General features: G+C 45.4%; 1 protein-coding gene across 1 annotated transcript in view; it reads left to right on the forward strand.

The window, feature by feature from the left end:
- Window positions 1–15,867, forward strand: part of syt1a (synaptotagmin Ia) — a gene marked incomplete at its 5' end in the record, with an annotated part of 45,227 nt that overhangs the window by 26,318 nt on the left and 3,042 nt on the right. Inside the window, 2 exons of the mRNA XM_079756178.1 lie at window positions 1,617–1,734; window positions 14,371–14,504. Of these exons, the coding sequence (XP_079612304.1) occupies window positions 1,617–1,734; window positions 14,371–14,504 (252 nt within the window). The remainder of the gene's footprint in view (window positions 1–1,616; window positions 1,735–14,370; window positions 14,505–15,867) is intronic.

A 15,867-nucleotide genomic window follows, 5' to 3' on the forward strand; every position in this document is an offset into this window, starting at 1 on the left:
CTGCTGGAAGCGCCATTACCTTTATTTATGTCTGAGTACTTTGACACACACCATCGGATTGAACTGCTTTGTAGTGGTGATGAGCAGTGTGTGTGCGAGTGTATGCGTGTGTGTATGTTTGTGTGCTTGTGTTTGTGAGTGTGAGTCTGTGCGTGTGCGTGTGTGCACGGATGATACGAAATGGAGAGAGGAAAACATTTGAACATGTGCACTGTGTGTAGTTTGCAGTGAAGTTCTTTCAGCGCAGGCATCTCTGATCAATTGTCTCGCTTTTGTTTCCCCCTCTACAAACTGAATTAATTTAGTGGAAGAAATCCAACAGGCCTTGGTTTAACTGAACCTCGGCTGGGTGGGTTATAGAATTGAGACATTCAAAAAACGTCCTCATTTTTGTAACTCATTTTAAAAAAGTGATGTGCCGCGGAATCAAATCACGGCTAACGTTTACTATTCGACTATTTGAAATTGAGCAATTTGGCAGACACTTTTATCCAAAAGGACGTGGTGAGGTTTCACTACGTTTTTTGCTCCATTTCATTCAGGGTATGTCTGGGTTTTAGAGTTTTAGACTTCCTGCTCACAGATCCCTGCAGGTGGACGTCGGGGATGGAACCCAGAACCTTTCATCTGGGGGTCAACCCCCTAACCGCTGCCCACGTTCCTCTCTGCTTTTAGGACGTCAGGTCTCGAGGACTTTGTCCCTCTGCTCAGACAGCAGAGAGCAGGGCCAACCCCTCATCATTCTGCATCACTATGACAACCATCCCTACCCTGCCCTCGAATTCAGATCTGTGTTGGCACTCAGCGTCGACCTGTCTGTCCGTTCAGAGTTTGTTTGTGTTTTTAGAAAAACAGAATGCGTTTCAAAATGACTCCAATTGGCTTCAATGTAATGTGTTCTAGCCATTTCCATCCGTGTGTGCGTATGTTGGTGTGTGTATGTGTGTGCGTGTTCTCTATCGCGGTGTTGTGTTAGACCACACTCTGCTCATTCTCACCGCCGGTTAGATTCCGATAAAGGCTGGAGGTGTAAATGTCACTTTGACACCAGATTACGGACGATGTGTGTGGGGAGATTGTGTGTGGTAGACTGAGGGCCGCAGTACCAATTTAAGTTTTATATGGTTTCATAACTTGTTCTCATTACCTAGCATTGAAAGGGAAACGTTGTTTTAGCAAATATATTGTGTAGTATTGGAAATAGGAGTCTGTAATATGTATGTATTTATGTATGCCTTCTGCTTATCTGTGTGTGTGTGTGTGTGTGTGTGTGTGTGTGTGTGTGCGCACCTCTTTGTCTAAGTATGTGTGTTGGTATATGCAAGTTTGGTTCTGTATATTAAAATTGTGTTGTGGGCGTCTCTGTATACGCATGTCAGTGCGCATAAAGACATCCTTTTATATTCATGGTTTTGTGTGTGTGTGTGTGTGTGTGTGTGTGTGTGTGTACAAAAGTATGTGTGTGTTTGTGTAGTGTCCATGCTTATTTGTGCTGGCGTGCCTCCTCATGCAGGCGTGCACAGCGTTTCTACCAGGCTGCCTCACCTCACCTCACCTCTCTTCCTCCCCTCTCCCGGTCTGACCCTCTCCCCCGTCGCGATCTTCCCCGCCGGCAGCAAGAGAAGCTGGGGGACATCTGCTTCTCCCTGCGCTACGTGCCCACGGCCGGCAAGCTCACCGTGGTCATCCTGGAGGCCAAGAACCTGAAGAAGATGGACGTGGGCGGCCTGTCAGGTAGGGCCGGGACTCAGACATTGGTTTGAGTTTGATGACTTGTGAGGTGGTTGTGTGTCAGTGTGTGTGTGTGTGGGGGGGGGGGGGGGGGGGGGGGGAGTGAGTGAGAGAGAGGGAGATGGACTGAGTGTGTGTCTGAGTGCTTTGGTGAGTAACTGGTGTGTGTGTGTGTGTTTGAGAGTAAATGAGTGAGTGTGTGTGTGTGTGTGTCCAAGTGAGTGGGTGTGTGTGTGTGTGTGAGTGAGTTAGTGTGCATTGGTGTATGAGTGATTGACCTGTGGGTGTGTGTGTGTGTGTGTGTGTGTGTGTGTGTTTGTGAGTGAGTGAGGGAGTGAGTGTGTGTGTGTGTGTGTGTGTGTTTGTTTCTGTGCCTGCCGGCGTTTGTCCGTGACGGGCTCCTTTTGTCTGTAATTACACATCCAGCGCATCACTTTGCCTCTCCTTCAGCTTCGGCACGACAACGCCCGTGCACCAATTATGAGAGAGAGCGACAGAGAGAGATAGAGAGAAAGAGAGTAGGATAGCATCTAACGTACCAGCTGTGTTACAGCGGCTTTTTAACAACCGCACTCACACTTACACTCACACATAAGTATGCATTCACACTCACACACACACGCACACACACACACACAGACACACACACACACACATACACACACACATACACACACACGTGAAAACACACAAATTTAAATAAAGTAATTTTGAGATACACGGCTGAGAGGGAAACAATGACATTGTCACCGCAACCTGTAAGAGAAGCTGTGAGAAGAGAAGATGTGATGCATGGTGCATATGCAAAACACACACACACACACACACACACACACACACACACACACACTGTCCCTGCTGTGGTCTCAGCGTGGGAGGTCCACACAGGAAGTGCCGGTCCCTTCCTACGCTCAACAATGTGCCGATATCGATCCGGGTCGATGGAGGACGAAATGTTTTCTTCCCTCCTTTTACGCCGGAGCCACCAACCGATCGCCATGTAGCGAGGCAGGTGCCATGGTAACCCGAACAAGAGGTGCATGTGTGTGTGTGTGTGTGTGTGTGTGTGTGTGTGTGCGCGCTCACTCTCGTCTGCACACACCCACACACACATGGAGACAGCAACGGGTGGGGGGGGGGGGTCTCAAGGTCTTTTCTGTTCTTTTCTGTTCTTTCTGTGTGTGTGTGTGTGTGTGCGAATGCCTGTGTTTGTGCACACAGGCACGTGCACACACACACACACACACACTCAAGCGCACACGCATCTGCACACACACACACACACACACACACACACTTGTACTTTGGGGAAGTGACCCCGTAGCTTTTTGGAAACCGCATCTGCACATGTGTGTGTTCCCCGGACCGAGAATAGCCAGATGGTTCCCCAGCCTTGATGTTTGTCATCATTAATTACAACGCAATCTGTCCGCGCTGTCCGTGGTTTTCCGAGCATTAACCGGGGTAAATGCATCCGATGCGCGACAACCTGTACACACGTTTCAGCCCCCGGCTCCAATATAACCACCAACTGTGCCAGTGCTCTCGAGTGAAAAGACAAGGAAAATAATGTTGAAATTGAAAGAAAAAAAACCCCACCAAAATCAGAGAATCCCCGTTAAGTAATCCACGGTCCCTCACCGTGGCGATCGTGTGACAGAGTTTGCCGTAGAGCGCAGGTCTAAATCCGAGTTTTTTAAACATCTCCGCTGGAACTGATTGCAGCTCTTTTTCTGGGCTCTTTCAGGACACTCGGAGCACAACGGAGAAGTGATTGCGACCCGTCTGAAAAGCTTTGTGTGACCGCCTCGCCGTCTTCCACCGAATCAGATTGTATTCACATCGTTGTGCATAGGTTGGACATAAATACACGATGATGGATCTATAGTTAGTCAAAGTCAAAGTCAGCTTTATTGTCTATTCCAAAAACTGTGCCAGACAAATAGCGGAATCAATATTACGTTTATCTATGACCCACGATGCAATAAGGAGAAAGGGATCAAATTAGGTAAAAGTAAATAAGTAGGTAAAATAAAATAAGTAGAATTAATTATAATACCCCGTGTAGATCGCTTAGCACCGCACCATGGACGAAGCTACGTGTGTTAGCATCTCCAAGAGCTACACATTCACAGATACAGTAGACATATCCTGGAAAAAGGTTGGACGTGCACATCTTGAAATATCTATAATTATATTAACCCTAATAGAATGAGGTTTAGTATAGCATTGAACAACCCCCCCCCCCCCCCCCCCCCCCATCTTACCACCCACTGGGCCAAACCCTCCTTCCAGGGCTGCCTTCAAACTGTGTTGGATGGATGAAGTAATGGACACAACTTTAATAACAATGATTAGCTTCGATCGCGCGGAGACACCACAGCCAATGCCTCACCAGGGGGGAGGACAAATAATTGATGGTCCGGATTCTCTCTCGTCTCCCCCCCCCCCGCCTTCCTGTTTACCGCCTCTTAATTGCTGCTCAGACAACAAGACGTGGCTATTTTCATTAACCGAATGTATAATCACAAATGATTCTTTTTTTGCTTGGCGGTTTTTCTTAAAAACATGGCTCCGCTTGGCAGGAGTTTTTCCCACAAAAATGGGACCTCTTATGCCAAAAAGAAATGTCCCTATGGAAAGAAACCTTTTTTGTATTGTGTTTGTCATTCAGGTTTCGGGGGACTGGATTCTGGTGACACATGTTGGGCAGCATGCTGTTTAGCTGTCGGCTGAAAATACACAGCCGCAGCAAAGTCACACACTTCCTAGAAAGGCTCTTTTTTCTTCTCGGCGTTAACCTATTCAGAAGCACTGAGGACGACAGCCACTCTTTGATAGAGGAAGGCGTTAGTTAGCCATGTGCTGGCTTACTCCAGGCTCGTGTATGAAGGGGGAGCAGAAGTGTTGACTCAAATGTTAAACATGACAAGTTCATACAAACATTAATCCACTGAGAGGTTTCGGTAATCACATTTGGAGGTAAAATAACAAAAGTGTTTGGAGAAGTAATTGCCACACTGTCAAATGGGTGTAAACTATTATCGGGAGCATCAGTCACTGGCTATCAAACACAATTAACAAACAAAACCCCAAATAACAAACTCAGCCTCCCCAAAGCTAGCTACCCTCCCGAACACCAGGGTAGAGCTCAATGCCCTAAATGTAAATGTAAATGTAAATATCATCAATAGTCCACACGGCCCTGTATTCTCTAACACTGAAGCTGCTCAGCGGGCTCAAATCCACACTGATTCTATTCTCCCGCTCAACCAATAACAGCTTCTCATCGCTCGCCTCCACGGGGCTAAAGTGAGCGAGTTGTCGGTTGAAACTACAGCGTTGGAAAATGCAGCTCAGGTGACATGGCGGAAAGCCTCTGGAAGGGGGGGGCACACAGGGCATGTCGTAGCCGTGGCATATGACAGAAGGGTGAGTGTTTGGAGGGGGGCGTGTCAAGTGGTCAGAGACACAGATGGAAGGGGGGCCGAGACCCCGTCGTAGCGCTGGTAGCTAGCGCGCCCAACCGACGATCCCAGAGTCCATTAAGGATGATTAACAGGCCGAGGCGACCGAGCGGTAAGGAGAGCGATTTAGAGCGGCGAGATATTTCTTATCGCCGGCGTGTTTTTCGTGTGAAATTGGCGGGTAAACAAGTGAGCAGGAGCACAGTGTGTACTGTAGTGCCAAACCGATTTGTCGCCGTGTAAAAGAGCGGGATAATGAAAGAGAGGGTTGGGCTTAATGGTGCCTTGGAGTCAGAGGTGCATGTGTTCCGTTTCCTGTTTGAGCAGGATGTGGAATGATACGCTGATGGACTCAGCTAACCCCACCTTCACCGTGCCCGTGGGGAATCCAAAAGGGGGGGGAGAGAGAGCTTTATTAAACAAAAATCCCGCCTTGGTGTTTATTTAGTATAACTCACCAGACACCTTTGTTTGCGTGCCCCAAACAAAGGTGATACTTTGATCCGAGGTGACTCAGATTTTTTTTATAAATGTCATTAGCAAGGATGTTGCTCAACGATACCAACAGGTAGATCGCAGTCGTCGGGGTCCGAACCCAAAACCGTCGTTTCCAGAACCCAGAACAGAACATCCCGTCCCCGATTCATCACTCTGTCCATTCCCTGTCGTAAGCCTCCGCCGCGGTGGCGTCTCCGTATTGGTTCTCCTCACCGCCGCCCCCACACCTGGCCCGCTGACGGCCAGCTGCCTCTCCCACACGGAGGGAAGATTCCCTCCTCCGATACCCTCCGACAAGCAACACCCCAGCGACGGCTCAGAAAGGCGGCTGTAATGCCAGCTGCATCCAAAACCCCTGCGTCGAAGGAGGAAGCAGAGAAAAACACCCTTCATATCCAGTAAGGCCACTCACCCGTATAATGGCCCAGATTACAGTCGCCCGCGATTAGACAGCAAAATGGAGAGGATATGAGTCTCCCCGCCCCGGCTCCTATCAGAATCTAATAAAGGACTCTTTATTTCCTGGCCCCGGCTCGAGATAAGGAACGTCTGGCTCTTCGCTAGGCACCGCCTGTACCAACTGTATTTGTCTGGTTATTTTCCTTCCTTCTTCTTTCGGATTTGGATTCTTCCCCTTCCCGTCCTCGCTCCGTTTGAACAGACGGAGGGGCCCCGGGGGTGTTTGTCCGTGCCTTGTTTTTGGGTTGTTTGAGTACACTCTGTTTGCGCAGGTGTGTGGTGATTAGCATGGTGGGTAAGAGGGCAGTTGGGGGAACGGCTATTTAAATACACTCCCCCCAAAGAAAGTGGAATGACGTGATGTAATTGTGCGTGATAGTTGTGTTGGAGCGCAGCCCTGGTGTTCAGGAGGCTAGCAAGCTTTGGAGGCTGTGTTTGTTATTTGGGGGTTTGTTTGTTAATTTTGTTTGATAACCAGTGACTGAGGACCAGCTCATATTCACGACCAAACGGTTGTGAATCTGGTCCTCATTCACTGGTGATGAAATAAAAAAAATTATGTTATGAATTTTCACATTTACATTGAGGGCATTTAGCAGAAGCTATTATCCAAAGCCACTTACAATAAGTACATCTGTCAGAAGAAGAGTATATCGCTGCCGTTACAGTAAGGATGTTCATAGAACAATAACTGAGTACATTAAGAGCCTGAATTCGCGAAGCAGTCTCGTATCCAATTTGACGAGATTCATGCTCTTCAGATTTCCCCACCGATTTTCCCCGCCGATGTCACAGAATCCCAAACACAAGAAAATTATACTTCAGTTTTTTGCGCTTTTCGTCAATCATGAAAACCCGAGGAAAGTGCTGAAAGCCAGAAACCTCCACGAGCAAATTGCGAGCCATGACACAAAGCTAGACTATATGCAAGCGTAGAAAATAAGTATAGAGGGTCCGAAAAAGCCAGGAATATCGAAAGAGGTAGCAGAGGGGCAGCGGGTGGCTGCTAAAAGGTAACATTAGAGGCCACTCTCCTCAGCACCCTGAAGATGACAGGGGAAAGATTTCATTTAGTTCCCTGTTTGCCCTGCTCATTCCTCCCACAGCAGATGCACTCACTCTCACTCACACACAAACACAGCAATGCAGGTGAATATAGATCGCGCACATGCATGCGCTCATGCACTTAGGCACAGCAATGCACACATGCACACACGCATGCATGCACTCAGACACATACACAGCGGTGATGGAAATTAACTTATTTGCCCACCAGCCACTGTGGCAGGTAGATTTAAAAATCTACCAGCCACTCATCTTTTTTACCAGCCACTTTTTATATGCTATATATTTTTTTAAGATATGAGGACATTTTAAACAATTTAATAGTAACAATAGATAAGAAAAGCGTTTTTCATACACATCATTTTTTCCATCAGAAGTGATTTTTACTGTAAGTAGGTGCTACCAAGGAACTGAGTTGAAAATGTTACACTCTTACCACATATGATAAACAATACACAGGTATCTGCCATGTTAAGTCATGTTTATTTCAAAGGTGTTACGTTGACAAGTTTGGGTATAATTCATCTATACAAACTATTTTCAATAAAAAACAAATTGACATATTAACAATAAAACAACATGCATGGCTACACCATCATAAGTCAATAGGAACATTTGTTTTTTCAGTGCACTGGCCTTTTAATTTCTTCAATTCAACCAGATGTATAATGAAATCTGCCCCTACAATGCAACAGATGTATCCTCTCGGTATAAGAAGACTTATACTCTGCCTATGCATTCAAAATTAAACATTTGAAAACAGACCATGAAGAAACAAGAACAAGAAACAATGACTTAATGCAAGAAACATTGAATGTTTCTTGCAAGTGCAAGAAACATTGAAAAACGTCACAATACATTAAACTATATAGATAAATAGGAACTCGTTAGCGTATCTGTTTGTGTACGTTCTCTATGCAGCCCTGCTATTGCGCATTCACAGACTGGCTTTTGTCAAAGGAATACCCGGTCAATGATGGCTTTAATATGGACACAAACGACTAAACATTGGATCTTTGTATGGATTTATATGCACGTTACGGGATGAATTGATAAGCTCCTGTAAGGGCTACAATGGCACAGATGACATCTGATTTGAAACGGAACAACAGCAAAGTAAGGAACTCGCTCGGAATATCCAACGAGTATTCGAAGCCTGTAAAAAGGTATCCGGGACAGCCCTATGTCTTAGCACACACACTTGACATATGTTTAGACCAGATTGACAGAAAGCAGCTGTTTGCCAAACAAGTGAGCAGAGCTCTAAGGTAACCCAACATGCTAGTTTTTCGACAGCAACAAACTATTGCATTAGGCCTAATAGAAAATAAAAAATTAACTTAGGTGCAGTGCCATTCAAAGTCTTGAAATGGCCTTCCCTTTTTAGAAATTGCGTGTGCATTTCGAAATAGTAGAGCCGCAAAAAAGCTGGGCTGTTTTGAGGCTAACAAGCGTCCTCATCGCTGTCGTGGTTTCGGGCGCTGATTTTCCCTTGGCAATTTTCAAAACGGGAAGGTGAGTTTTTGAGGACTCGTGGTCCTTCACAGATTCCAATTTTAGGTTTTGTGTCCCACTCACAAAACTATTGGACCTGTGGCCATCCGAAGCATGTTTACACAGAGAGCACAGAACATTGTCTGGCTCGCCCGTCAAACACCAGCCAGTCACGGTGTTGCCCACTGTCAGATGTTCGCCATCTCTTATTAAAACAACGCTTATTTTTGGGGATGACAGCCGTACTATCATCCGCCACCTGTACCTGGCCTACACTCTCCTCAGCTGTTCTCTTTCCTCCGGTGAGGAAACGCAACATTGCTTTCTCTAGTAGTTCTATCTTTATATGTCAATAATTAGCCTAGCATACTATACCGAATGCCGTTACCGGTATATTATCCCGGATGTTGACAGTCGCAGTTCAGCAAAAGAGGCGTAGAAGAAGAAGGGGGCCGGATGTTGACAGTAACTGTTGTGGAATTGTGCAGCGCCGTATGACGAATGTATTAAATATGCAAATTTCAACGGACCTGACTGGAAAGTATTGCCCGACACAGTGGCGGGTGAAGTGACACAATTCACCCGCCACCATACAAATCCACCCGCAAATGGCGTGTGGCGGGTGTTAATTTCCATCCCTGATACACACAGTCACTAACACATACTAACACATAATAACACATACTTACGCAGACATCAAACAGACATCAGCATACAAACACACATGCAAGCACACACAAACATACACACACACACAAACACACACACACACAAACTTTGTGTTTTTTATTTTCCTCGCTCTCCAAAACCTGGCTCAGTGGGAGAGTAATAACAAGCACCCACTCCATTAAGCACACCCTTTCTCTCTCTCTCTCTCTCTCTCTCTTTCTCTCTGCCCTGACTCTCCCCCAACCATTACCCCCGCCCTCACCTCCTCTGCGGTTGCACTGAACTTCACACTTCCTCTCGTTTGCCTGCAGCCCTTTCTGTCTGTGTTTTAGCCACTCTACGTTCTCTCCACTTTCTCTCTCTCTCTCTCTCTCTCTCTCTCTCTTTCTCTCACCTTATTCTCGTCCCCTTTCTCTCCATTGCTCTATCCCTCTCATTTGTTCTTGCATCACTCTATCTCCCCCCTTTCTCCCTCCTTCCCTTCCGCTATCCCGTCTTTATTCTCTTCCTCTCCATCCCCATTTTGTTTGTCTCTCCATCTCTCCCTCTGCCTCCTCCTCTGTCCCCTCTTCCTCTTCCTCTCCTCCTCCATATCCCGCTCTTATCCTGTTATTTTTCCGCCTTTCCCCCTCTCTCTTACCCCTCCATCTGCTCCTCTCTCTGTCTCTGCACTCGTCTGTGTGGTCTGGCGAGACTCCTGCACGTCGGCCTGCCTTCGCCTCCTCGCTCATCCGCCCAAATTGGATAAGAGATTAGCGGCGCTAAGCTAAGCTACCGCTAAGGAATCCCACAGATGTTTCCTCCCAAGAAACGGAGCATTGTCTCTTTCTCGTTTAGAGATTGATTTCAGTGCTGCACACACACACACACACACACACACACACACACACACACACACACACACACACACACACACACACACACACACACACACACACACACACACACACACACACACACACACACACACACACACACACCGAACACACACACCGAACACATGGTAGTCTAGTGGTTATGGTGTTCGACTCCCAGCTGAAAGGTGCTGGGTTTGATACTCTGAGCTCGCAGCCCAACCTGGTCGTAACCCATGAGCAAAGTGCTCCTTCACAGAACGGCTCCCTAATTACCTCTATTTGATTTATATCTAAGCTGCTCTGGATAAAGGACTTAATATCGTTTGTCACACTATATAGCAGTCACATTTTGTGTAATGTAATCTTGTACATTACACATGTCTCTTTTGAGTGAATGTATTATTAATGTATAAAACGAGGGACTTCTCCGATTTTCAGAGACAGAATGAGAGGGGACTCTTAGGGTCGGGCCCCCTCGGATGAGGCTGTCGCTGGTACTTAAGACGCCATTTACGGCAGAGGAAGATTAGAGTGTTGGAGTGGGCCATTTAGAAAATAAAAGCGTGGCGGAGAAGGCAGTGGTGCCGAGAGCACGGGTGTGTTTTGTATGACACCGAAAAAGAGAAAAACGTGCCCACGAATAATATCGTCTGGCTGTGGTGTGTCTTTTTTTTTTTTCTGGCAAAGTGCACTATGCCGCTTATTCATCTGAGCTTTCATTCACTTTTGTATAAAATTCGTTTTTTTTTCCCCCCCCCGACAGAACAAATGGATTCAGAGAGAAGCAGCAGAGTCCCGGCTGCATGGGTTCTATTCTTTCGCCACACTTTCGTTTCCGAGTGAAATAGAGCGAATATTACTTTGAGCACTTTGAACAAGACACACCGTGCAGAGTTCATGTGTTCTCCGGAAAACCGTTTGAATGTCTCTGGATCCTTTTGAAGCGAAGCTCCCGCATAGCATGTGTACGCGGCTTTTAAAACCAACACATCCGTCAAATCCCTTTTTTATTCAGACACGATGCGTCACACGCATAATGGATTAACACCGATTATTTTTTCTGTGGACGTGTGGTTCTGGTGATGTCTGCCTATGGGGTCAGAACAGTCTCATTAATAATGAATGCACAGAGAAGGATTCACAAATGTATTTTGTGATTTATATATATATGACTCTTCCCACAAATACATTTCAATGCACACACACGGATATCGGTATGTATAAATGTAAAATAAATCCATAAACAAAAATAAGTTTCACAAACACATTTCTGATCCACACACAAATGTGTATTGTTTTAAATAAATGTAATATAAATCCACAAATATATGAATTAAAAAATATTTGCAATTTTCATCAAAATGTATTTGGATGTTGTTACATTTATAAACAAACTGTTAAACTTGAATTTACAAGCCGCTTTTCATTTGTGAACTTGTTGTAATTTGTGTGTGAACTGGTCTGTATTTATATGTGGATTTTTGAGACTCTCCTGACGTGGCTGGATTCACAAATGCATTTTTTTCAACAAGGAACTATCTGTAGCCAATCAGATGCCTCCTTCGTTTTCGGCCAATCACATGACTGCAGTGACTGGGTTTTTAGATTGTCGGTGCCGTTAACTACTTTAACGGCACCGACAATCCCAAACCCAGTCGAAACTAGATTGAAAAAGTGTGTAGTTCAAAACGTGACGCAGCTTTTACTTCTTCGCCACCTAGAGATTGTTATGTACGATCATTAAAAAAAAACGTTATTTCCCATAGACATTTGACCGAGGGAACCGGGAGGGTGGACTTATTCTTCCGAGGCCGGGACTGCAGCCATGTGATTGGCTGAAAACAAGGGAGGCATCTGATTGGCTACAGAGAGTCCCTTGTTGAAAAAAATGCATTTGTGAATCCAGCCACGTCAGGAGAATCTCAAAAATCCACATATAAATACAGACCAGTTCACACACAAATGCAAACAAGTTCACAAATGAAAAGCGTCTTGTTAATTCAAGTTTGCTTGAATTACTTGATAAGTTCGCACTCATCAAGTAACATGGAATGGCTCCTTGTCCAAACCTTGCACGCTTGATACAGGTGTCCCTCAAGGCTCTGTACTGGGGCCTCTTCTGTTCTCCCTCTACACCAGATCTCTGGGCTCTGTAATTACATCCCACGGCTTTTCCTATCACTGCTATGCTGAAGACACTCAGCTATTTCTCTCTTTTCCCTCATCTGACAAAGCCCTGATTGCAACACGCATATCTGAATGTCTGGCAGAAGTCAGCACCTGGACAACTGCCCATCACCTGAGGCTTAACCTCAACAAGACTGAGCTCCTCCTAATACCAGGGAAAGATTGCCCACACGTGGACTTACTGGTCACTGTTGAGAACATCACTGTATCTACTTCTCCAACTGCCAAAAACCTTGGTGTAGTGTTGGACAATCAGTTATGCTGCACCACAAACATCACTGCGGTGGCCCGATCCTGCAGATTTGCACTTTACAACATCCGCAGGATCCGGCCCTTCCTCACAAGGGAAGCAGCTCAGCTTCTAGTCCAATCACTGGTCATCTCCCGCCTCGACTACTGCAACTCGCTCCTGGCTGGACTCCCTGCCTCTGCGATTAAACCCTTGCAGCGCATCCAGAATGCGGCAGCGCGCCTTGTGTTCAACCTACCAAAGTTCTCACATGTAACCCCCCTCTTCCGAGACCTCCACTGGCTCCCTGTAATAGCTCGCATCAGATTCAAGAGGATGGTACTGGCATACAAGGCAGTCGATGGAACTGCCCCTGCCTACCTCCAAGCATTACACATGCCACACACCCCAGCTCGATCCCTCCGCTCAACTACCTCAGCTGGACGTCTGGTACCGCCATCGCTAAGAGCAAGCAAAGGTCGATCAGCGAAGTCACAACTTTTCTCTGTTTTGGGACCTCAGTGGTGGAACGAGCTCCCAACCGATGTCAGGATCACAGAGTCGCTCACCAGCTTCCGCAAAAGACTCAAAACTCACCTGTTCAGAGTTCACCTTGACTCTGCATAGAAACCAATGCACAGCCACCACTGAATGTTGTACGTCCTGGCACTTGCACATTGCACTTATTCAAGGTACTTAATTGTGTAGCGTCTACAGCAGCTGCTATCGTTGCTTTACACGGGGAATAGGTTAGCCTAGCGATTGTAATACTTTCACTTGGTTCTATGAACATCTTTACTGTACCGACAGCGATATATTGTTTCACTTCTTATGACAAATGTAATTTTTGTAAAAAATGCACTTCTTGTAAGTCGCTTTCGATAAAAGCGTCTGCTAAATGCCGTAAATGTAAATGTAAATGTAAGTTTAACAGTTTGTATATAAATGTAACAACATCCAAATACATTTTGATGAAAATTGCAAATATTTTTTAATTTCATATATTTGTGGATTTATATTACATTTATTTAAAACAATACACATGTGTGTGGATCAGAAATGTGTTTGTGAAACTTATTTTTGTTTATGGATTTATTTTACATTTATACATACCGATATCCATGTGTGTGTGCATTGAAATGTATTTGTGAGAAGAGTCATTTATATATAAATCACAAAATACATTTGTGAATCCTTCTCTGTGCACTCATTATTAATGAGACTGTTCTGACCCCATACCTGTGCTGCGTCTAGCGGGTTCCCAGCGCAGAGTGCAAGCTCTTCCCCAGACCTCGTCAACTCTCCTGGTGCTCGTTGTCGTCTATAGCTCTCATGGTGGATTTAGTTTTCTGTAGCTTGAGATTTAACTAGTAGATAATGAATGGTACTTTCTGATTCATGTACTGTAGCTGCTCTGCTATTTTAGTTTTTAGTCATTTTTATTTACAAATGCAGAACAATGTTGAAGATTATTTTGCTTTTTGTGTATGAAAAAAGGGTTACCTTGTTTTTTTTAGAGAGACATACAATATACAACAATTATAATGTTATAATAATTGTAATTATTGTATAAATACTGCATAATTATGACAAAAATCTGACGATAAACAAGTAAAAAGTATGCGTGTTATGGGTACAGTCTCATGAATGTCCGTCTTTCCCTCCATGCCTAGACGCAAACGTTTACGTGTCCCAACGTTTGTCCCCCGCGCAGATCCGTACGTGAAGATCCACCTGATGCAGAACGGCAAGCGTCTGAAGAAGAAGAAGACCACCATCAAGAAGAACACGCTGAACCCCTACTACAACGAGTCCTTCAGCTTCGAGGTCCCCTTCGAGCAGATTCAGGTAGGTTGCTCACCACAGGGGGTCTGCCTCAGCCCGCTCTCACACGCGCCAGTGTTAAGAGGACCACCGTACGTTCAAAACCATTCACGTGTCATGTGTGTTCAGGGCAGGGAGGGGGGGTGGGGGTGTTGTGGCCTCAGTTTCAGGGATTCAGTTTTCGGTTCGCGCACGCACCAACAAATGTCTCGCACGGCGGACATAAAGTACCAAGACTCAACTGAAGGCTCTGAGAATTCGCTGATTTTGTACACAGTTGAATTTAGGTTTGAATCTTCTTTTTATCTCGCCAAAAAAAATGGCCGAGGTCCGTACCTTGGTGAACTCATAGCTGGCTACGGGCCTGCATGTCTTCATTCTTGGTTGACCCGAATGTCCACGGTCTACAACGTTGAGTCGAGATGAGTGTAAATGTACTCAAGAGAGATTCAATGAATTGGGTTTGGATAAAAATGATCTGCTTTATGACCCTTGTGGATGTTAGTGTGATTATAACGTAGATAGATAACGTGCTGGAGTCAAAGCAAACATTTTACAAGGCTCTCATTGGAATGGAGGAAATTGGAAAAGCTATCATTAATGAATTAACGTAAAATCAATAATTAAAATAAATACTGATTTCAGATAAACAAAATGAGCCCTTGCCTTGGGATAAATAGAAAATGAAAGGAAACGGGTTTAACGGGGCGCTACTTAAATACACGATAATTAATGTAATTAATTTAACATATAGTGATTAATGCCGATAAGGAGGGGGACGCCGTTGGGTGGGTTTAAATCAAAACTCCGGGGCCAGCACACTAATTGAACACTTCAGAGATGAGAACACTTCAACCAATGCACACGCTTCCCCTTAAGCCTCCCTTACCATTCAAAGTACGTACACACTGATCCAAAATGGCCACCCCGGAGGCCTGATGCTTTGTGCTGTCGTGCGTCATCTCGGTGGTTCAGCATGCGTCACTTTTGGAGTACGGAGCCGAATAACCCTGGGCGGTTGTTCAACAAGGAACATTTCTTATTGTCGACGCTGATCCAGTCTTTGCTCTGCCGGTGAGTGCATCTTGAATGGCTCGTCGGAGTGCACCAACGCCCCTTGAATCTCCCCAACGAGGAGCAGATGCATTATGTAGTGTCCTCTGGAAATCCCATAATTCAATGAAGAATGAAGTCCCCGAGAAATAAATTACGCCTCTGTTAGTCCATTATTATTCATTCACTCATGCCGCAGATGCTTTCATCCAAAGCGATTTACGATGAATACAGAAAGATGCCATTAAGGGGGAGGGCATTGGCACAACATACAATAAGTGCGTACATTACATTAAGTGCCAGGTCGTAGAACATACCACGATAAAGGTGTTGG

Source organism: Pollachius pollachius (genome assembly GCF_949987615.1).
Source record: "Pollachius pollachius genome assembly, chromosome: 18".
Lineage (NCBI taxonomy): Eukaryota > Metazoa > Chordata > Actinopteri > Gadiformes > Gadidae > Pollachius > Pollachius pollachius.